The following is a 21916-nucleotide window of genomic DNA, read 5'->3' as shown; positions in this document are numbered from 1 at the left end:
ATTTTAAAGCTTTAGACTACCATTCATAATGATTAGAACCCAAATGGAAGCAACAGTTGCAGCAGTCCAACCAGATCCGCCATTCTCCACCACCGCTGCCATCTCTAGCAACCATTTTCCATTGGTGTCTTTTGGTTGAATTTGCTCGATGGGTTCAAAATTTACAATTACATTAAAACTTTAGCCTCATATTTGACAAAGAGTAATTGAAAAGCTACCAAAAAATTCCAAATCAATGGCAGATCTTTTTTTTCTTTACCATCCAAGATCATCATCCATATACAAGGGAGTAATCCTTATGGAAAATATAACACAAATCAACCAAAGAATTAGAAAAAAAGAAAAGCGAAAACATCAATGGATTCTCTAATCAAAACCCAATTACCCAAAACATCAAAACCCATTTCATTTTGAATCCCCATGGCCATATTCCATTGTCATTAGCATCATAAAACGACCCAAAACTAGATTTCGGACTTTAACGCAAAATGAGAAGTTCTCAGCATGTACATCAAAGTAATCGGAAATGACGGCATCAAAGATTGGGAAGTAAGGATCGATGAGAGTCTCTCAACCCATTTCATTTTTCGCTCAAAATCTTCCCATCGCAAGCCACTGCCAAGGAATCTCCGAATAGTTAAACAAACTGATTGGTTAACATTTGGTCATCATTAGATGCTTCATTGGCTTTAGCCTCACCGAAATGAGTAAGCAATATGCGTAAAGGCAATGGTTTTGTATTTGACAAATGGTTTTTTCTATTTTGACTTCTTTTTTCCTTTTTTCTTTTTTTGAAGAAAAGCTAAGAGCTAGGGTTATTTTGGTAAATATAAAATTAATTTGTAGCCTTTCTCAGTCACTACCATGGTTCAAAGTCGCAATCGCGGCCCGGAATGTACCACATCCGTCTCGACATATTGGTCGCGGTCTCGGTGAGACGCAAATTTTAAAGCATTTAATATTCTAAAAATTGTAAATAATATAAAAAAAAGTATGCTAAACAAAAATAATAAAAAAATAGCAAAAGAAAATTTGTAAAATGTACTATTTTTATACATATTAAACACAAAAAGTACTTTTAATTATTTAAGACAATGGTATCACAAATAAAATCAAAATAACATAGACCACAATTTTAAAACTAATAATTGCAAAAGTAATATCTACCATTAACAATGCAAACTAAAGATTTATTTATAGCATAAAGTTGGAATATTTTGATCAATCTCCTGCCAAAAATAAAAAGAAATCATATTAAATAAAAGGTAAATATATAAAAAGATATACTAGTACTTTATATTATCGTACCTATAAATACCAAGTAGAATGACGATGTGGTTCAAAATCACCCTCATTTCTCGATGAATGGTAAAACAGATGTAGAAGTGGCATAGGACCTTGAGTAAATAGTGTATAAGAGTTATCTAGTATATTTACTGGATGTGAGAATTAACTAGATGTTACATAATCATTAGACGAAAGAACTTCTGAATTAGAGATGAATTGCTGAGTATGATGGCAGTATCCAAACCCTCGATAGTTAACACTATCGCTGGAATCAAAAGAAGAACCATCATGAGATTTATCTATTTCTTTTTCATAGTATCCACTATCATGAATGCTAGTAGACCTTTCAACCTGTCTAGATCTATCAAATGGCCGATATCCACTGTAATAGTTTGGAGTTATTCCATATGATTGGTCATAGTCATATCCCAATTGACTAGTACTGTAGTTTTGACTAGATTATGCTCATAGGTTGGGTGTATACCCAAATTTTGTATCTGATCATTGACTCCTCTATATTTTTGTGACCCTGAATGGTGAGAGAAAGTATCCTCACTTGAAAATTGAGTTAAATTATTGAGAAATTGACGTTGTGCTTCTATACCAGGATGATAGTCATGATCAGTATCTTGAGTGGCATAATAATTATTTTGTCCTTGAGCCCATGACATACCTCCTGTTTGTTGGCTATCTTGATTGTAACCACCACTATACTTGAAAGAATTGTTCCCTCCATCTCCATTGTCACCATTGTCATCATCATCATTACTGCTGTCACTTTTATTTGAAAATGATGGAACAATATGCTTACTGGTTTGTTTAGTCTTACTTTTTTGTTTCCTACTTGAGGATTCAACAAGACCTTTCTTATTTTTTTTGGTAATATATTGGACAATGTATCACCAAAATCATCATTGTCATGTTCTTGATATTTACTGCTTTCTGATTTAGTTTGATGAATGCCCTTATCCAACCAATCCAGATTATCTTCAGGCAATATGGGTTGTTCATTTTCTCTTATCCAATCATCCAATATATCATCTTGGTGAAAAATGTGATTCAAGTCAATTGGGTTATAGAAATCATCAGTATCTCTTTGATGCATCAAATTTTTCACTTTTAATCGCATATTGTAATGCACAAAAACTAATTTATGCAATTTTTTAACTGCCAAACGGTTATGTAGTTTTGTATGAATTAATGACCATGTACTCCAATTTCGCTCGCAACTAGAGAATGTGTAGGTTTGACTCAATATTTTCACTGCAATATTTCTTAAATTTGGCGCATCTTCTATAACGGCCCCACCTCCCCCTGGGTGTACCCTAGGATTTAGCGGATCGTCTGCCCAACTCTCGCTAGGACTCACTCACTCGTATCACGTGCATACAACCGTCGACAATAAATAACATCGCAATTCACACTTACAATTTACATCGATGCATATTCAAAATACAAAGCCTCTATATACCCAAACGGATTCAAAGTGTATACAATCCAAGCACAATCATCCTAATCAAGTGATGGCGCGAGTACAAGTCAAAAGTCAAAAACAACTAGTCTACGCTAGTCTTTACATATCTCACGTCTCGCTCGTACCCCTGTAAGGAAAACAAATGGAGTGGAATGAGCTAAAAGCCCAGTGAGGTTCCAAATAGCAAATTGTCCATTATTTATAAGTACAAGTTTTTTGATATAGCAAAGTAACGAGCATGAAGAGTTCATAAAAGTGAGCAATAACACGTCAAGTAGCAATCTCAAAATGAGCGAATGTAAAAGTTTTTCAGAATAAACAATAATCCAATAAGCAATAATCATTCCAAAGTATAAGGATACGGATGGCTCTCAGGAGCCAACTTCCCATTTCATCATCAGGAGCTTGATCACGTAATAGTTGACACTCCGTCAACTTTCAAGTAAAGGAACCAATCCAGTAGAGCACCACTTACTCTACTCTCCGTCCACCATTCAAACCCCCTACTGGGTCCAAAATTCTCAATAAATACGGGTGATAATACTCGAGTATACCGATTAGTCGAGAAGATATCACTCCACTCGACAATCAAGAGACCCAGGGTTCATTACCCAATCGATCAAGCCCTTGTCGGCTCGACTCGAGTAACTTGCCACAAGGTTTCTGGAATTCCAAGAAGTGCGCACAACATAAACAAGTATATCAATTCAATTTCAACAATAAACAAGTATATATCAAATAAGGGCAAGTGCGATAAAGTACACTCTTGCCCGATCAAACCAATCATATATCATTTAATCATATTGATCAAGTATTGGAAACAAGTGTTCAGTTCAATCAGGTATTTGGAAGCACTCACCAAAATGAAGTGCCCCTAGTAATCACGTCTGGGTTATACTCCGGGTTCGGAGTTCAAATCTGCAATAAAACTTTGTTTCAGAACTTTAAAAATCAACTAAGATTCGAAACGTAGACGTTTCGTTCAATAAGAATCAAGACATGAAAATTCACTTGGAGAATATTCGTGAAACACTCGCTCGCTTTTCAAACTATATAACTTTGTAACATTTATACTTGGAAATACCATTTGAGTCGAAAGTACAAGGAAAACGTATTTCCAGTAGTCATGGTCGTATTTCTCAAGGGTACAAGTTCGGCTAAATCCTTACTTATATACCTCGGTAAAAGAAGACGCAAATATCCTAGGTGGTTCAAGTGATATTCATTGATCAACTTTACCCAAGTCACAAGTATATTTCTCTAGTTCTCGAGCGTAAATTTGGGCAGCATGCCCTTTGTATTTACCTAATTTCCAACCATTTTTGGCTTCATTATTTTCCTCATTCGACCCCAAAGTCATACACAATATAAATTCATCACAATAGCCGTTCAATAGGCTCAAGATAATACAAGAACAAAAATCAAGCTAACAACAAGTGCGAAAATGAAGTTTAACAAGAGACAGATTTGACGGGTTTTTGCGGAATGGACACATCCGAGGCTACGCTTATCGGATTAAGGTACAATTTATACCGTTTCGAAACTAAGACGAAGGCCTACAATTTTCATGAAGATCACTTAGTCAAAATTCCAGTGTAACCTAGTCAAATTCCCAATTCCTTTAAATGGCAATATCTCAGGCTACCAAAATCCGTTTAAGGCGTTCTTAGAGGCGTTGAAAAGCTAAAACAGAGTACTAAAACTTTCATATTTTGGCAAAAGGCTAAATCAGCACGGATCATAGTGAATAGACACGGTCAACTGGATGAACTGTCTAAAACGGATCACTAGAAACATCCTAGGGCAGTGAGGGTATTTTGGTATTTTCATAGGCTACGTTGCTCCGATTGAGCTGAAATTTTGTAGACAACTATAAAACATCATTCTCTACAACTTTTATGTTTTATGCTAAGCCTAATTCAACCTCTAACATCATGAATTGGAACCGGACAGAACTGAAGTCAAATTTTCAAGAAATCTGGAATTTTACGGTTTCAAAGGGAACTTTCTTCATTTCTTGCTTCAATCACTACCACAATCACTTATATAAACTTAGATACAACATATACATCCATACAACAAGTATAGACAGCAAATACCTCAAACCCTAACTCATGTAACTTAAGAAAACATACACTATATCCATCCAAATCATGATAATAGCTATCATCCACCACAAATTTAAGGTGCTATGCCAAGTTAAACAAGATTAAGTGTAAAAAATGGGGAAATCAGCATTATTACCTTGCTAAAGTGACTACCAAGAGCATCCCTAGCTTTTCCTTCCAAAATTTCACCAACACACCACTAGCTAAACACTCAAGGAAGGTTTTAATCGGTTTAGTTTCTTGTTTCCTCACTTAATACACTCAAACTCAAGATGAAATGGTGCAGCTCTCCCTTGGTTTTTCTCTCCCTCTCTCTCGGCCAAAGCAGCAGAAAAATGAAGAAGAAAGGCAGCTCCAAAGTGATAAGAAGGCAAGACAATTGATTTTGGTCAAGACCCTTGGTTGGCCAACAAGTGTCCTCACTAATTCCACTCAATTTTTTGTTCTTTTCCTTGCAATTTTTGGTCAACATTTTAGGCCAAAGCAGCTGAGATTGAGGGGATATTTTGCTCAAATAATAATGAGCTTGTATGGTAAGAAAGTGGTGATCAAGTGGTGGGTTCAATCGATAGTACACGGTACACGTCGGTTCGCACCGTTTTTCCTTAAATCACACGTACTAGGGTTTTTTTTTACTTCCTATTCACTAACTTTTTATCATTGCTCCTAATCACATATTATTTCTCACCTAAAAGTCACTCTTAAGCACCAAATTTGATCATCGCTCCGTACCGGATAATTACACTACGGATACACGAAAAATTCTATGTCACTTCAAATTGAAATCGGAAAGGAAAACCCTAATTTTCTATGATCATTGGCACTTTTTTAGGGTGATTGAGTAGGAGGATAGTGTAAAATAATAATTGCCAAATAATTTTCAAATAAAAGGAAATTTTTAAGGAAAATGAATGGGATTTTACAATTCCATAAATTGAATTTAGGGTTTCGGTTAAAATTTGAGAAATTTGAGAAAAGGGTTAGTCACAAGTAAAAACTAGGGTTTTGATTAGACTTTAGGGTTTCTAGTCTTTAAAACAAAACAATGTCTTAAAATAAAAATAAACTAAAGGAAGCATAATATTTTTTTTTCTTTTGAAACTAAACAACAATAGTATCCTAAAAGTTGGGGTATCACATCTTCACCATAGTTAAGCCACCATTCAGCTAAACAAACAAAGTAATAGTAATAATAATTTATTATTATTATTTTAAAATTATAAAAATATTAACTTCATTAATATGATTTAGATGTTTATATAAGTATGAATTAAGTTGAAACCTGGTAAAGATTTTGGTAACGCTCTTGCTGCAATAGCACTTCCAAACCCTCCTTTTTTTTCTACAAAAATTTTGATCTACAAAAATAGTATATACACTGGTGTTAAAATTTTAAAATTTGTTCATTAATATAAATAAATAAAATAATCAAAAGAATACCTCATTTATTGAATCAACTTGTGCATCTAAATTTGGCTCAAACTTTGCAATGACTTTCTTCAACCTTTTTCGAACTTCATCCAGATTAAACTCACAAGTTCCAAAATATTGAAGGATCGGGTTCAAAAAATATGCTAAATACAATAAAATAACAAAATTAGAAAATAAATAAATACATATATATTACATTTTTTTTAAACTAATCTGTTTTATTCAATCAATTGCGGTCCAAATGGATACACAAAGAACCAAGGCTCCCGAATTAGCCAACCTCTTAGACTAGCCTACTTTCCTCCTCCTGAACGAAGGCATGCCTAACCTATCTATGCGAATTTTTCCCCGCGCCTGTCTTGGAATTGCACATATCTAAATTGGATGTAATATTTTAAATTACCTGGTAAATCACAATGAAGTTGATTGTACGATCTATTATCAATCACTTCCCAAATCGTTTTTCCAGATTTCACCGACTTTTGAACAGCCATTTTTGCTCTATCCATTGCCTCATAAATAATTGGCAATGTTGGCTTATTATCTTGATCAATAGTTTTTAAAACTTTAACCAGAGGCTCCATTATTGCACACACATTTCTAACTTTTTTCCAAAACTTCTCTGACAATATCAACTCAGCTACTTTAATAGCTTCTACTTTTCTCTTGGTAGTGTTATTGAACTCTGCCCATTCATCTGAGGTACACATTTTTTTCAGTTCTGTAGAATGCCGAAGAAGACTTTTCATAGAAATGAAGTCAGTTGCAAATCTAGTGATACCTGGACGTAGCAGTTTCTTTTTTCTTGTATATGTCTTCATCAGATTCACTACTTTGTCGCTATTATATATGAAACTTGTTATCTTCTTCCCCTAAGCAATAGTTTCTTTTACATTATCTATTTTGCCAATATCCTCCAACATCAAATCTATACAATGAGCAGCGTAAGGTGACCAGAATAGATTTTTTCTTTTTTTCATCAACAGTTGTCCAGCTGCTTTCATACTAGATTCACTATCTGTCACAACTTGCACAACATTTTTTTCTACCACAACCTCTACTACCTCATCCATTAACTTGAAAATATATTCGACAGTTTTCTTGACATTGGTACAATCAATTGAACTATGGTATATCATGTGCCTATCACAGTATACCATAAAATTTATTATTGGATGTTTTGTACGAGTGCTCCACCCATCACACATAAGTGTACGATCAAAAGTTGAAAATTTATCATAAATATCTCCAAAATATTTCTCAAGCTCTTCAAATTTTTCGTCTAAATATTCATTTCCAATTTGAAAAGCTGAAGGCCCTTTAATACCAAAACCAACTTTGGCAATTTCATCAATTATTGATTGATAATAAAGATTGTCAGCTGCATGAAATGGTATAACATTGAAATGAAAAAACTTTGAAACTGCCTTACCAATTCCTCTGCTTGTCATTTCATCCGCTTGTCTGACACTGAAATTACGTGACAATTCTCTTTTATTTTCAGAAGTCGTTGGTTTTGAAGTGCCAGCACCCACATTTCCTAAAATTCACAATGTTTAACAAATAAAAAATGAATAAATAAATTACAACTTTATTTAATTATATTTAATAAAATGATATCAAATTTGTTATAATATTTTAGTTTACAAATGATACTTAACATAAACATAGAAGGTCAACTCCCAAATACTGAATGCCTTCGTTGTTCATCTAAAAATTGCAAGTATGGGCTCTCTCTAATTGCTTGCTTTATATGTTTTTTTTTCCAATGCCATCCTACTTTCTTCATCAATTTCAAAAATGTCTTCGTCCTCCTCGTCGCCAACCATGTTGAAATTACTATACATATTTTTTTCTTGGAGAGAGTTCAATATTTCTTCTTTTTTCTGTTTTATTGTAATTCGTTGAATCTTACCAGCCTTTAGATGCATTTTCATTACATCTCTAACTTCTCTTGAGGCCCTTGGACAAGGTTCAACTTGGCCCGTGACATGACCGACATGTTCTTTCAACCTTGTAATGTCACCATGCATTACTTTTCTACAATAATTGTATCTCACAATTTTTCTATTCTCACCCACGGGTTTATTATGTTCCTAACCAATATCCTTGCTCGTCATTGTAACTATTACACGTGTCAATATAAATGATTAATACATCACAAAATAATTAAAGATATATGAAAAAAATACAACAAGTAGTTTCTGACATTTTATAATAGTAATAATTTATTTCTATTATATTAGTAAGTTAAACATCTAATCTATAATGTAAACCTGCAACAATGATCATTTTTTCATTTATTAAAAGAACTTCAAAATTTTAAATATTTATTAAAATTATTACTGCATTTTAGAAAATTTTATATTAAAAGATCTAACAGTTATTTTAATATTTTCAATAAATATCAAATGAATTTGAACTAATTTATTATGTACTTTGAATTATATGTGAGATAAGTGTTAAACTTATGTTTGGCCCAAAATAAATTTCAACAACACAATTAGCTAGATAAATCTAAATTTCTAAATTTTATTTTGGACACAATCATAATTAATCCAACCTTGGCCTATTACATAAGGGCTATAATTAATCCAAATATGTTTCTAATTCATACCTGCTAATAAGTATAGAAAACTTAAAGAAATAAATTCCATCATTTGGTCATGCTGCTATATCGGATACATATATACCAATATATCAATGTTTTGCAGAAAGTCTGGAATCTTCGGAAGTATCCATTTATTATAGTGCAGCTAATTAAAGAGTAGGATCCAAATCACAGATATGAATGCAACTTTGCAAATTTCTCCCTCAAAAAATAGAGCGAAACTTGACCAAAAAAGATGTTAAACTTAACAAATTGCAGCATATCTGATGAACAAAAGTATAGGAAAATGAACAAAACCAACAATAAAGACAAATGTCATATACATTCGTCTCCATGTACCTTTCGGAGTGGAATCAACACAAAAAGACCAATGAAACTAATTGCACAGAGATAACCGATCATCCAACTAATCCCAGGTTCCTTGTAGCTGCCCGGAAGATTTCCCGCAGTGCTTACTCTTGCCTGCTCATATGTCTTCTTATTTAGAGCTAACAGATAAGAACCAAATCCGCATGAAAGTTCGAAAACAAAGCAAAAGAGTTTAGAGAATCAGACAGTACTAAGAAAAGAAAAGTAAAGTGAAGGTACATATACTTGAACCAAGTTGGAATAATATAAACGCATCTTTTCACGTGATCAGTACTGTGGCAAATTTGTTTCTATTTCCTAATGAATGATTTCGATATTGACTTCTCCTTTTCGTGTGTTGGGATCTAACTGTAGTTTTTACTTCAAGGGTCGATGTAATTGAGCTGCGGTCCTAGTGCTTCTCCCAATTATGTCTGGTGTTTCGGATGAGCTTGTCCCAATTATATCTGGTAATAGAATAGGGAACAACTATGATTAATCTAAAAAAAGGCCCCACGAAGTCTTTTATAACGTGCCAATCACTCGCATCTCTTTCCCTGTATGAAGGAGCATCAGTACTAGCATACTTGACAGGAGATTGACACAGGCGGTAGAGAGGTCTTCGGATTTCCCTTTTTTAATCCTTTTTTTTCTAAAGATTTTTTGTTGAATTCAGCTTGATTCGGGATAATTCGGAGTGACTCGGTGTGACTTGATCGTTTCAATCCGTCGCGGTGAAGTCTCGACCGATTTTTCGGCGAGTCAAGTATCTCGGTATCGTATCGGACTGAGCCGAGACGGTGACGACTCGGCTCAGCCGAGTCTTCGAACCATGGTCACTACACGTTGGTTCTTTTACGGTGAGGGGATGATTGTTATTGGACCATCAAGTCAAAGGGGGTAATTGTAATATTTAAAATTTGAGGGGATGTAATGGTAATTTGGCCAAACCACAAAAGAGGTGAATGTAATTAACCCTTCTTTGAACTGCATGACCATTAAGGGAAAACGTTTTGTTATGTAGTTTTGAGTACATTCCTAATTCTGAGGAGGCTCCTAATACTTTGGGCCACAGCTAAGTCACAGTAGACAGACGCTTCTATTCTGCTATTTTTTCCACCCATCTATAGTTATAAATAGTGACTAATTTTTCAACTTGTTCTTCAATAAATAAATATGGATATGCAATTTTATTAGTTTCAAGCGGATAACCTAATTAAGCCCATTAATTAATAGCTATTAAATAGATAGCTTGGGACTACCTATTTAGAACTAATTAAATTAGACGTAGATTCAAATTCATCAGTAAGTAAATCTAAATTACTACCAATACAATAATTATATTCTTTTCGTGAGCACTTGAGAAATACTTGTAGCCATTCAATAAGATTCAATTTCCCGATAGCGAAAACCATAACTGAGGACAATAGCCTGCTGAGACTCTTGCAAGAGGCACCAAATGATGCAACACAAAACAACTCCCTCAAACTGGTTTCAGCTACCCGCTCCACTTCAATTAATCTCATGGAAGATTTCACATGGAGCACAGCTAAATTCATACGAGAGATGAGACATACTATAGCAACAACCAAGCATTAGAAAAGTTTCACCAACTGAAAAGGATCCGATTCTTTTTGAAAGCTACCTTGATGAGATGATGGTTTTTCTGTTGGGGAAGGGGGGATATGGGACAAAGAGAATGCATTCACTTTACTGAAGGGGAGTGCACTTACAAGTTACCATCTTCCAGTAAATAAAAATACGGTCCCAATAAGAGTGACTACTTCTTGTAAAGAATAAGGATAAACAAATAGTAGATTGTGAAAAGACTGCAACAAATTTCTGACAGGAAACTGTCAGTACTTTAACAAGTAAACAACAGCAATAGAAGTTCTGCCACCTAAATACTTGCTGTTTCATGTGAGCTCTTCAACCTTTTTTTCACGTCAGTCAATTATCTGAAACCCAATTTCCATAACTCTTTCATGATTTCTATTTGCATGTAAGGTATGAAGGAGAGAACTTAAGGCGGAAAGAGCTCAACATCCCTGGCAGATCTTATCCCTCGAAGAAGACTTTTTGCTTCTTCCTTTTCCTGCATCAGGGTCAAAGAAGTGTCACTCAGTAAATCAAAACCAATGAGTATGAAACTAATCTGAGATTAGATTAAGGAGAACAGGTTCAGGACTTACCGGGCCAGTATAATCTAGAAGACGGGTACAATACACCTCTGCTTCTTCAAACCTCTTCTGATCTTTGCAATATCTGGCCAAAAAAGACAGAGCTTCAACCATGTTTGGCCCTTCCCTTTCTTCAGCTTCCATCCTCTCCAAATCCTTCTTGTAGTAAAATGCTGCCTCTTCAAAACGATCAAGTTCTCGGTGCAACTTGGCTAGCTGATGAAGTGCAATCGCTTCCCGGTCATTACAATTCACAGCCCTTTTGAAACACTTAATTGCCTCCTCAGGCATGTGAAGCTCTTCTGATTTGTAACACTGAGCCATGGCAATCCACAACCGAGAATCATTTGGCTGCAAGAACACTGACTTCTTAAAGTAATGCAGTGCATAAAAGGGCATTCCCATCATCTCATATGTCTGGCCCAACCCATACCAGGCCCGATAATCACACGGATTAATATCTACGGCCCTCCGATAGGCATCAACAGCTGCTGGGGTGTTTTTCATCTCAACATATTCGTGACCCATTAATGTCCAAGCTGATAAATAATTCTTATTTAATTTAAGCGCCCTTCTAAAATACATAACTGACTTCTCATGCTGCCCCTTGAGACTGTAATAGTTTCCAATTATACAACAAGATTCTGGTCTATATTTATCCGTCAAAAATACTCTATGTGCAAGGTAACTCAAAGCTGAGAAACACTCCTTTGCATAAAGCACATTGGAATACATATCCATGTCTTCAACTCTGTGCGGGTCATTCCTCAGAAGTTCCTCAAATATAACTTCAACTTGTTCAAATTCCCTCAGACTATACTGAGCTTTAGCAATTTGAGCCTGTACGTAATTGCTGAAACTGAAAGTTCCTTGTATATATTCATATTTTGCCAATGACTCGTTATGCAAACGAAGTTCCTGATACGCGTTGGCAAGAAAGAAGTCTTTCATCCAATGGTTAACGAGATGAAGACCATTCAGTATTTCAACTGTAGTACACAGTGACTGCAGCTCAGACCAAGCACTCCAGTTCCAAGGGTAATTGTTTACAGACTCTACAAGAACAACCCGAGCAAGACCCTCATTGCCTTTTTCCTTGAGAACGAGACCATACAGAAAAAGACAAAACGAGTCAATTGTTCCACACTTGCGAAGTCCTGACAACTCCCTCTCAAGTGAAATTAGTTCTTTATTTACAGCATCACTCTTCCCTAAAGGTCCCTCTAGTTCCATCGTCTCCTCTTCCTTGCGCTTTTCACCAGCCTATTGAAGGAAAAGTAGAAAAGTATGACCAAACTGTACAGGAATCTAAGAAACCAACTTCGCCTACAACAAGCAAACTACTAAAGTTAACTTTTCAATAACAAGCACAATCACTATGCCATCCCAGATTTAAACTTTAAATTATAGCAGGTCGAGTTGAAGATTGGCATTGGAAATCAAGGATAAGCTTGTTAGCATACAGAAAAAGTGAGGCCATAGTAAGTATGACCAAGCACTACTAAATCTAAGAACTAACTTGAAAAATAAGCATGGAACCAAACTATTCAAATTTACTTTCCAACAAGAAGCATAATTACAACTTGGACCCGATTGATTCTTTAAATTTTTTTTGGGGGGGGGGGGGGGGGGGTGTAGTTGAAGGATGGCATCGGAACTCAAAACACAAGAATGTTATCATACAGTCCTCATATTTCATTATATCATCCTCCAAGCTTCTAAAATAAAGTATTGGCTATGATCATTACTGGTCAGCTAGATTTGTCAATCTTCTATTAATTTCTATAACTTTGCACTTCACACAAAATTAGACATTTCAACAGCTTGAAACTTTTACAGCCAGCCAAAATTGGAACCCATAATTGAAATTTAGCCCTCCAACTCCAAAGGTGGTTCAATTGTTAAGAAGCCAAAGGAAAGTACTAAAGTCATGACATCCAAAATCCCCATTGCTAGAATTTTAGAGCATAATAGACATAGAACCTTCTTGCACGTTAAGCATTACAGGTAATGCATAATAGACTTGCAAGTACACTCTACCCATTCAATGCTTTAAGCATTACAGGTAATGCATAATAGCCATAGAACCTTCTTGCAAGTACATCATGATTAGGACAAAGGAACATCATTGTACTTAACCACAAAACCAATCTCAGGCTCTTGCAAATACAATTTGAACCACAGAATGACGCTTCTCTTCATGCTTCACCAGCAACTCAATCTCAATATTTTACAGGATATACAGCCACAAGTATTCTTCTCCTTTAATTTCTTTCCATTTTTCTAATTGTGCCCTTAGGATAATACACCAAAAAGAGAAGGTGGGCCACTATAAAAACTAAATTACCCCCAATCCCCTAACTTGCATAGGCTTTTCCAACGAAAAACTTATTTTTTCATGGAAAAAATGACATGCAGCCTACCCTTTACTCTGTGTCTTGAGGTCACAGAATAGGACCCATTTTCTTTCTTAATTAGTTCTTGTTTTGAAATTTTGAGTTCAACAAAATAAAACAACATGAAAAGAAATAAAGCATAACAATAGCTAGCTGATCAAATGAATATCTAAATTCCATTTGTTACTCCATCTATCAATGGTGAAAAGCTTTTGTAAACTTCAGCTCTTCTTCCCTTCATTCCCCGGGCATATAAAAATCTGAAACATGTGTTTGGGGCTAAACTGCCAGTGTTTTTAAATTTCAAAATTACAGAATAATCATTTTGGGTTGCCAAGGAAATTTGCAAGTCAGTGAACAATCCCTTAAAGGTGCATAAACGCTCATCTGTGGCTCATGGAATTCACACACTAATACGAGAGTTCACATCATTACCTAGCAACAGTCAAAAACAAAGTTGGTGGGCCTGCAAAGGGAAACTTTGTGCATTATTTGGAAAGTGGCACAAATTTTGAGGAATAACCAAGAAGGAAAGTATGAGATTATCAATGGGATGGAGGGAGTAGTTATTACTAATGATTTCTAGTAGAAAATAAGTAAGAGTTTGTGTATGAGAAAACTTGATATATACAAGATGGTACTGTGACAGATCCAGCGAGCCAAATCATTCACTCCCAAACCCAAAATGTAAACTATATAGCAGTGTCAGGGGAAACTTATATTTAGACCACTATTAGCTTTGTTATTCTTATTATAGTCTACCGTTTAATTGAACTTGTCATTTGTCTTAGTCTAGTACTTTTTTTCATTCATATCAGGCTTCTAACTGCTTCAGGGGATAGTTTAGGTTGCCTTCTGGGAGAATTCCATGTCCACTCCAACTTCCATTATTTGCACAACATCAACTTTGAATGTAGAAAAGACCAAAAGACTCAAACAAAAGTACCAATGCATGAAAGCTTGCTCCTAAACTCACACATATTCAAACACTTTCCTGAAACTGGAATGCAAGGCAGCATTTATCGTTCAATTGGCAAAACAAATGGTACATTTCCTAAACCTAATGCTAACATCCCAAGTTAATCAAATAGCTCAAATTTCAACTTGCAACTCCACTGCAGGCAATGCAATTAATGCCTGTGCAACTAATGCAAAGTTATTCAACTTTTCATTGTTGCGACCTATTTTATTGTGGATGGGTTATGTATAAACCAACAAGGTAGCAGAATCATTTCTTTTTGTGAAAGTCCAGCACTTAAGACTACCTGACGCAACTAAAGAACTTAAACGTGGAAAATGTGTATTTTGTGGCCGTCAGTGTCTATATAATTCAACACATCACTTAAGACCAAAATCCCAACTTGAGTGCTCCTGAAATCAAATTCAATAAACTACTTTACCATTGAAAACAACAAAAAAGGGAGAAAACTCAAAATACTAGACAGAAGCAAATGTCAAGGATGAGCGAAGAAAATAACCAAATATAGCGCATAGCAGCGCAAGAACACAGCTTTCTTGCTAGTCTGCTCGCGGAGCACATGGGCTGCTCTCCGATACTCCCTGCAATCGAAATAAGACTTCGCCAACAAATAAAAATCACTCTCCACGGCGTCGTTTTCCTCCTCAGAAGCCAGTGGGGTAGATATAAATGACACGCCGGCAACGGGAGTGGAGTTAAAGGCTGCCGCAGCATCCCCGGCGCCGTCAGTGCGAAACCGCCGGCGAATGCTGGAGCTGCCGCGCTGGAATCTCGTATGTGACGGGGTGTACTTTGCTGGGTCTTGCTCAATCCCCACCAACTGCTCCGCTGCCCTTAAAAATGTTGAAATTTCGGAAACAATTATCAGAAACTAAGAAAAATGAGAAAACCCGTCATAGAAATTAAATGAAAATTAAAGTATTTTCTGGGTTCCCAGAGGGGAGATGCGGGTACCATCTGGAGGCGGAGTAGAGGCAGCGGTCACTGAGTTGGCGGATTGCTGTGCGGAGCTCTTGTCTACAGGTCTCTTTGCTCGCCATTTTCCCAATGGATCTTTTTTACTAGTTTCTATACTTTCATGCTCTCACACATAGTCAGTGTGGAATGCACGTACTTCTGGGGCGGAGATGGGGTGGTTTTAGGCGGATGAGGGGCGGAGGGCGGCGGAGGAAGGGTGGGTGGGTTTGGGGGGAAAGTGGAGCGCGGGCTGCTGATGTTTGATGAAATACCTGTGTCGAAATTCAAAATTTCTGCTAATCATTTTCCTTCTTTTCAACGAATAAATTGTTACCGTGTGACAAAAAAATATGCAGCTACGCTAATGTTGGGGATTGAAATGCACCACTTTGAAAATATGAGGGGCTAAAAATGGATAATTTGAAAATATGAAGGACTTTGTATGAAATCTTTCCATTACTTTTTTCCATTTTCTTCCTTTTTTTCCCCCTCTTCATTTTATGTATATCTTCTGCCACCGGTGGAAGCTCCCCGCTTGCCACCGCCGGCCAGTGTTGCCATCCTCGTCCATTTCCTTTAGCAGCATGATAGAACGGAGGCGTTTTGCGGTCTCTTCTGCCACCGTCTTGCTAATTTAAATTATGTCAAAACTACACAAAACAGCGGCAGGCCCCAAGTTCCCCGATTTCTCCTCTGCAAAAAACCCTCTGAAACCCCACATAGCTCCTCCGCCACTACCGGCAGTGGCGGAGGTGGACATCACCTCCATAACCAACCTCGTTCTCAAGACAAACCCAGAAATTTTAACTCAACAGCTACCCACCCATGTGCAATGGACCACTGAGCTTGTCCACACGATTCTCAAACGCCTATGGAACCATGGCCCGAAAGCTCTCCAGTTCTTCAAAGTCCTCGACTCCCATCTCTCTTACACCCACTCCGCCACCGCATTCGACTACGCCATCGACATTGCTGCCAGAATGCGGGATTACAAGACCCTATGGGCCCTTGTGGCTCAAATGCGGGCCAGAAAGCTCGGTCCCGGCCCGAAAACCTTCGCCATCATCCTCGAAAGGTATGTGGCTTCTGGCAAAGCTGATAAGGCGGTTGACGTTTTCTTGTCAATGCATAAACATGGTTGTCCTCAGGATTTGACTTCGTTCAATTCTTTTCTTGATGTGCTCTGTAAGGCGAAGCATGCTGAAATAGCCTATAATCTGTTTAAGGTGTTTAGGAGGAAGTTTAGAGTTGATATGATTAGTTATAGCATTCTCGCTAATGGGTATTGTATAATGAAGCGAACGCCAAAGGCATTGGAAATTTTGAAGGAAATGGTGGAGAGAGGATTGGAGCCAAATGTGATGACTTATAATATAATTCTTAAAGGTTTCTTTAGAGCAGGGCAAACGAGGGAAGCTTGGGAGTTTTTCTTGCAAATGAAGAGGAGAAAATGTGAGATTGATGTGGTGACTTATACTACTATGGTTCACGGTTTTGGTGTTGCAGGCGAGGTTGAGAGGTCCCGTAAGCTGTTTGATGAGATGGTTGGAGCTGGAGTGCTTCCCTCAGTAGCAACTTACAATGCTCTGATTCAAGTTTTATGTAAGAAAGACAATGTGGAAAATGCAATTTTGGTGTTTGATGAGATGTTGCGGAAGGGCTATTTACCTAATGTCACTACTTATAATGTGCTCATTAGAGGTTTGTGTCATGTCGGTAAAATGGACAGGGCAGTTGAGTATATGGACAAGATGAAAGAAGATGAGTGTGAGCCTAATGTTCAGACATACAATCTTGGAATTCGATATTATTGTGATGATGGAGAATTTGAGAAGGCCTTCGAATTGTTTGAGAAAATGGGTAGCGGGCATTGCTTACCTAACTTAGATACTTATAACATCTTGATCAGTGCAATGTTTGTCAGAAAGAAATCAGATGATTTGGTGATGGCAGGAAAGTTGTTGATAGAAATGATTGACAGAGGATTTCTGCCTCGAAGGTTTACTTTCAACCGCATTCTGAATGGGCTTTTGCTTACGGGTAATCAAGAATTTGCTAGAGAGATTTTGCGACTGCAAAGCAGATCTGGCCGGCTTCCTCATCATTTCAGACTATGATTGTGTTGCATTACCTCAGGCAAAGTATGTTTGCTTTAAAGATTGCAATGGTCCAACCTTTTCCATTGGCATGCAAGTTTGTCTTCTGCATTGTCTTCACTTGATATACTTGAGGTTTAGGATTTGATGAAACTTCAGCTTAATTTTCGAACTGAAAACTAATTATTGTGTTCTATGAAACTAGCAGTGCTAGATGAAAGACAATTTTGTTACATTCATGTCTTGGAGCGAGATATTTAGACTGAACTTTGGTACTATCAATGGTCAAATTGTTGAAAATGCGAACTTTTGCTTTTTTGTTTGGGTCAATTCCTTGTGGCAAACTGTATTTATAAATAGGATCGTTTTCCAGTTCTGGGCGTGCTAGACATATTGTTTTGAAGCTTATATTCTTGGAAATAGATGATTTTATACTTGATAGCATTTTTTTTTTTTGGTTGCTTTGGTTTGCATTTGGAGAATTTCTTTCACTTAACTGTTGCCACAATCACCTTTGTGTCAATATATAATATCTGCACAATCAAAATTTTCCTTTATGACTATTTGCTTACTAGGCTTCTTTCTCAAGATTGGATTAACAAAGGTCTATAATTGTAACATTTTACATGCATTGTTAGCATATTTCCTGTGAGCCAGTTAAAGGTTGGGACCTTGAGAAATGAGTCTATCAGTGGGACATCCTGTTTGTGCTTATGTTTCTGTCTTATCTAATTCAGCTTAATTCAACAAACAGAAACTTGTTTCTCCATACTACTAGTTATCTAATTCAGCTTTTCTTCTTGAGACTGAGAATAGGAGAGGAAGTATTCAGTAAATGATGGAATTGTGCCAGCGAAAGGAAAGGCAAGGTGGAACTTTTGCAAACCTTTTGATGATTGTTTCTGTTTTAGGTACTTTTGTTCTTTCCTTTATATTCTTTAACGTGGGTACTCTCTTCTGCATTTGGAGTCCATTTGCTTTGTGTTTTTTGGAGTGGGAAGTACCTAATGAAGGATTGGCCTTACGGTTCTGGAGCAAGGGAGGAACTTACCTATTGCTGATTGCATTAACTTCAGAACATGCATGCTTTTGTATTACTCTATCACAATTGCTTGTAAGTCAAAATTGCGAAGAAAATAGGCAATCAATTTGTAAGATTCGCATTCTTTGCTTTTGTACCATCCAGTCAATAAAGAACTTAAAGAAAGAAGAAGATATAGATCATGTTAATATCCTCTTGGAGATAAATGATAAGAAAGCCAGTGAAGGATGGAATTACAGCCAGTAAAATGCCGAGTTTATACACAGGCTGCAGAAAACTAATGGTCTAAAGCCTACAGGAAGCGCTTGATCATAGACCACAGTGGTGTAGCTGGGCATTTTGCTATATTTTCAATGTTAGCAATATTCTTATAGAAGTAGTTAATACAGGGGTTGTTCCATCTTATTACTGTCTCAGTTAAGAATCAACAGTTGCTTTATTATCCATATCAGAAGTTGTACATGGTATTGTATATGTCGTTTATTCTATCTATGAAGTACTTGAGTTGGTGTTTGTCACTGGACTAAGTTGTGAAATTCTTGGTACATGTCAGCTTTTAGCTGAAGAGTTGAAGATGGAAGTGAAACTATGGCTTTCCAGATTGCCACCATATTGCTCAGCTTTGCTTAGGTAGGTGAAAACCTGGAAGGTACTGTATTGATTGGAATGCAAAACCTGGACTATTCCTTTTGTGATGCAAATGATAGCACCTTTTGCCGATTTGCAGGATACTGGTATCTTTATCCCAGGCCTATGCTACTAGCATCTGATCCTATTTCACTGTGGTTTGTATAATGTATCAAAATAGGGGTGCTTGCCATTCTATTTCTTGATCACTTGATTGTTATTCTTGGAACAAATTCTGTTTTTATTTGCCCATTTCAACACCAGTATATTTCCCTTGTACAAGTTCTAAGAGATGTGATTCTCATTATGGACATCTGAGATCAATAAAACCTATGAAAAGGTCTTCGTCCCTTGGGTCACTTCTTGATAAGTCCTTATTTGTTTCTCCATTTCTTTAAGGATGCATTTTGTAGTTCATTCTAGTTTATTATTTAATTGGTGATCATCTCTCAAGATTTGAAGAATTGAGAATTTATGCCCCAATTGATCAAAGTCCCTCTGATGTTTTGCATTACTATTTCTCAGAGGCTGTTTTAAGTGTGATGCTTCAAGTATCTTGCGCTCAAGAAAGTTGATTTCAGTACCTGGTGGATTGCAAAGTCAATTGCAAGAGAGAATATACAGCAAGTGATAAGAACGATATTGTCCGGTGATTCATGCAGGGGCCTGGTGCAGTTGTTGAAGGAGATGCTACGAGATCCCCTCTGGTGTCTGAAACCTGCTGGGCATAATTCAAGTTGAATTGGGCTGCTGGATTTTGCTTCAGGGGTTGTAGTGATCTACATTTAGTGGTCAAATGCATACTATTTCTTTGAATCCGACTGTTAATATCTAGGGATCATCCTGCATTCTTAAACTGCATACTCCTGTATTTCTCATAACTGAACCACAGATGAAGGGTGTACTGGAGATCGTCAACATGATCCTATGGTAAGTGAAACCGTGAACAACATAGTGCAGATATCCTATCCTACATGTAGGACCTTCAAGGTAGCTAGTGAGGATCTCAATGTGAAGCTAGTAATGAATGTGAAACATTTTCCGAGTCATTGAAGAGTAATACAGGACATGAGCTTATCCATCTGGTTTCAAAGGCGTAGGGATCGCCCCTCGTCACCCGCTCCCTGCTCCGCCCCACTTCGCCCGCGGGGCCAAAGTTTATAATTAATAAAAGTATATAATTAGCAATTTAGTATAAATATATAATTAATAAAAAGTATCTAATAGAATAAATGTAGATTAGTAAAAAATTGTAATTAGTTACTTAGTATAAATATATTGGTACAACTAATCAATAATTTGTATTAATATAAATATATAATTATTAGTATAACTAATAATATTAATTATAATACACATGCATAATTTGATATTTATAACTAATAATATTAAATATGTTATAAATACAATTAATATATATATTATTTTATTTAAGCGGGGGACGGGGTAAGGGATGAGATAGGGGTATAGTCCCCGATCCGTTTTTCAACGGACGGAGCATTTTATCCCCATTTCAGGGGTATCTGTCCCAATTGTCATCCCTACTAAGGCGGCCAAGGAATAAAAGAGCTAGCAACATAAAACCTCTTCTTGTCGGTTCCTTGAGTTAGTACTCCTATTTATTTTGTTGGCAATGGCAAGCAACCCTTTGTTCACACTTCATTATTGAAAATTTTGGTCAAAAAAATTATAAAGGCTTATACTAAATGATCACTATTTTAGGTGGACACCATTTGCATGTACATGTTCATGGAAACGTTGTAACATCGAGTAAGATTGAATAGTGAAGTTAATTAACAATAATAAAAGGTTTGGCGCCTAATTCCAATTTAATGAGATGAGAGTCCCAATGCATGTCAATTGAAAATTGTAATTGGTAAGTATGTCGGTGTTATACTTTTTGGATTTTGAATGGAAAAAACACACTAAAATTTAGTAGATAGAATAACGTGGCATGTGATATTTGATCATATTCCTAAATGTAACAAACGTTTCTAGTTTCAATAAAACCATCTCCCATCATAAAAACTACTTAACTATTACTCCTTCGGAGGTTCCTTCTGAGTTTTAGAAATTTTAATGTACTACTCTTTTCGTATCAATGGCAACTCAACTGTTATAGGGCGAGCACTAATAAGTGCAATTTCTTGGAAGGTTTTTTGGCTTATCTGATATATTACACAATTAATTAAGCAGTAAACACTCTAAATCGTACTAGTATTATGTAGTTGTAGTATTTTATAAAGATACTAATAAAAAAAGCCCCACATGGTTCGGTTCGTTAGTTAGGGGAGTGGGGCAGAAACAGTTCCTTGAATAGTTTAACATTTTTTTTTAATGTTTTATAACTTTATGTAAATTTTTTGTACATTTTTATAAC

At 36.3% G+C, this 21916-nt stretch overlaps 3 protein-coding genes across 11 annotated transcripts; 1 reads left to right on the top strand and 2 right to left on the bottom strand.

The window, feature by feature from the left end:
• Nucleotides 1–7172: 7172 nt before the first annotated feature.
• On the bottom strand, nucleotides 7173–8333 carry LOC113741145 (uncharacterized). The gene is made up of 2 exons (XM_027268621.2): nucleotides 8216–8333; nucleotides 7173–7840 (listed from the first exon to the last, which is right to left on the bottom strand). Exons 1-2 carry the CDS (start codon nucleotides 8331–8333, stop codon nucleotides 7173–7175), a joined length of 786 nt encoding a protein of 261 aa, XP_027124422.2.
• Nucleotides 8334–10945: 2612 nt separating this feature from the next.
• On the bottom strand, nucleotides 10946–16090 carry LOC113741557 (anaphase-promoting complex subunit 8-like). The gene is made up of 4 exons (XM_027269094.2): nucleotides 15769–16090; nucleotides 15314–15647; nucleotides 11452–12702; nucleotides 10946–11354 (listed from the first exon to the last, which is right to left on the bottom strand). Exons 1-4 carry the CDS (start codon nucleotides 15852–15854, stop codon nucleotides 11283–11285), a joined length of 1743 nt encoding a protein of 580 aa, XP_027124895.1. The 5' UTR covers nucleotides 15855–16090; the 3' UTR covers nucleotides 10946–11282.
• Nucleotides 16091–16250: 160 nt separating this feature from the next.
• Nucleotides 16251–20617, top strand: LOC113742731 (pentatricopeptide repeat-containing protein At1g74900, mitochondrial). Of its 9 annotated transcripts, none has more exons than XM_027270665.2 (5): nucleotides 16251–17912; nucleotides 18684–18778; nucleotides 19463–19539; nucleotides 19637–19694; nucleotides 20062–20617. In XM_027270665.2, exon 1 carries the CDS (start codon nucleotides 16413–16415, stop codon nucleotides 17886–17888), a length of 1476 nt encoding a protein of 491 aa, XP_027126466.1. In that variant the 5' UTR covers nucleotides 16251–16412; the 3' UTR covers nucleotides 17889–17912; nucleotides 18684–18778; nucleotides 19463–19539; nucleotides 19637–19694; nucleotides 20062–20617. The 9 variants fall into 9 exon arrangements, with proteins under 9 accessions (XP_027126466.1, XP_027126467.1, XP_027126471.1 ...); XM_027270666.2 differs by having other exon boundaries at nucleotides 19637–19705; XM_027270670.2 differs by lacking the exon at nucleotides 19637–19694 and having other exon boundaries at nucleotides 18684–18736.
• Nucleotides 20618–21916: the final 1299 nt, after the last annotated feature.

The sequence above is a fragment of the Coffea arabica genome, chromosome 4e (genome assembly GCF_036785885.1).
Source record: "Coffea arabica cultivar ET-39 chromosome 4e, Coffea Arabica ET-39 HiFi, whole genome shotgun sequence".
NCBI classification, from domain to species: domain Eukaryota; kingdom Viridiplantae; phylum Streptophyta; class Magnoliopsida; order Gentianales; family Rubiaceae; genus Coffea; species Coffea arabica.
The sequence above is the reverse complement of the archived record's forward strand: the minus strand, read 5'-3'. Positions and strand labels throughout refer to the sequence as shown.

What these genes read in the sequence shown, in the direction of transcription:
- LOC113742731 (XM_027270670.2), top strand. Translation starts at nt 16,413, where the DNA reads ATGTCAAAACTACACAAAACAGCGGCAGGCCCCAAGTTCCCCGATTTC.
- LOC113741145 (XM_027268621.2), bottom strand. Translation starts at nt 8,333, where the DNA reads ATGCATGGTGACATTACAAGGTTGAAAGAACATGTCGGTCATGTCACG. An exon ending in GAAAATGCATCTAAAGGCTG is followed by an intron (nt 7,841 to 8,215) that starts GTAAGATTCAAC and finishes TGTGAATTTTAG; the next exon opens with GAAATGTGGGTGCTGGCACT.
- LOC113741557 (XM_027269094.2), bottom strand. Translation starts at nt 15,854, where the DNA reads ATGGCGAGCAAAGAGACCTGTAGACAAGAGCTCCGCACAGCAATCCGC. An exon ending in GCTGCTATGCGCTATATTTG is followed by an intron (nt 12,703 to 15,313) that starts GTTATTTTCTTC and finishes TTCCTTCAATAG; the next exon opens with GCTGGTGAAAAGCGCAAGGA. An exon ending in TTCTAGATTATACTGGCCCG is followed by an intron (nt 11,355 to 11,451) that starts GTAAGTCCTGAA and finishes ACCCTGATGCAG; the next exon opens with GAAAAGGAAGAAGCAAAAAG.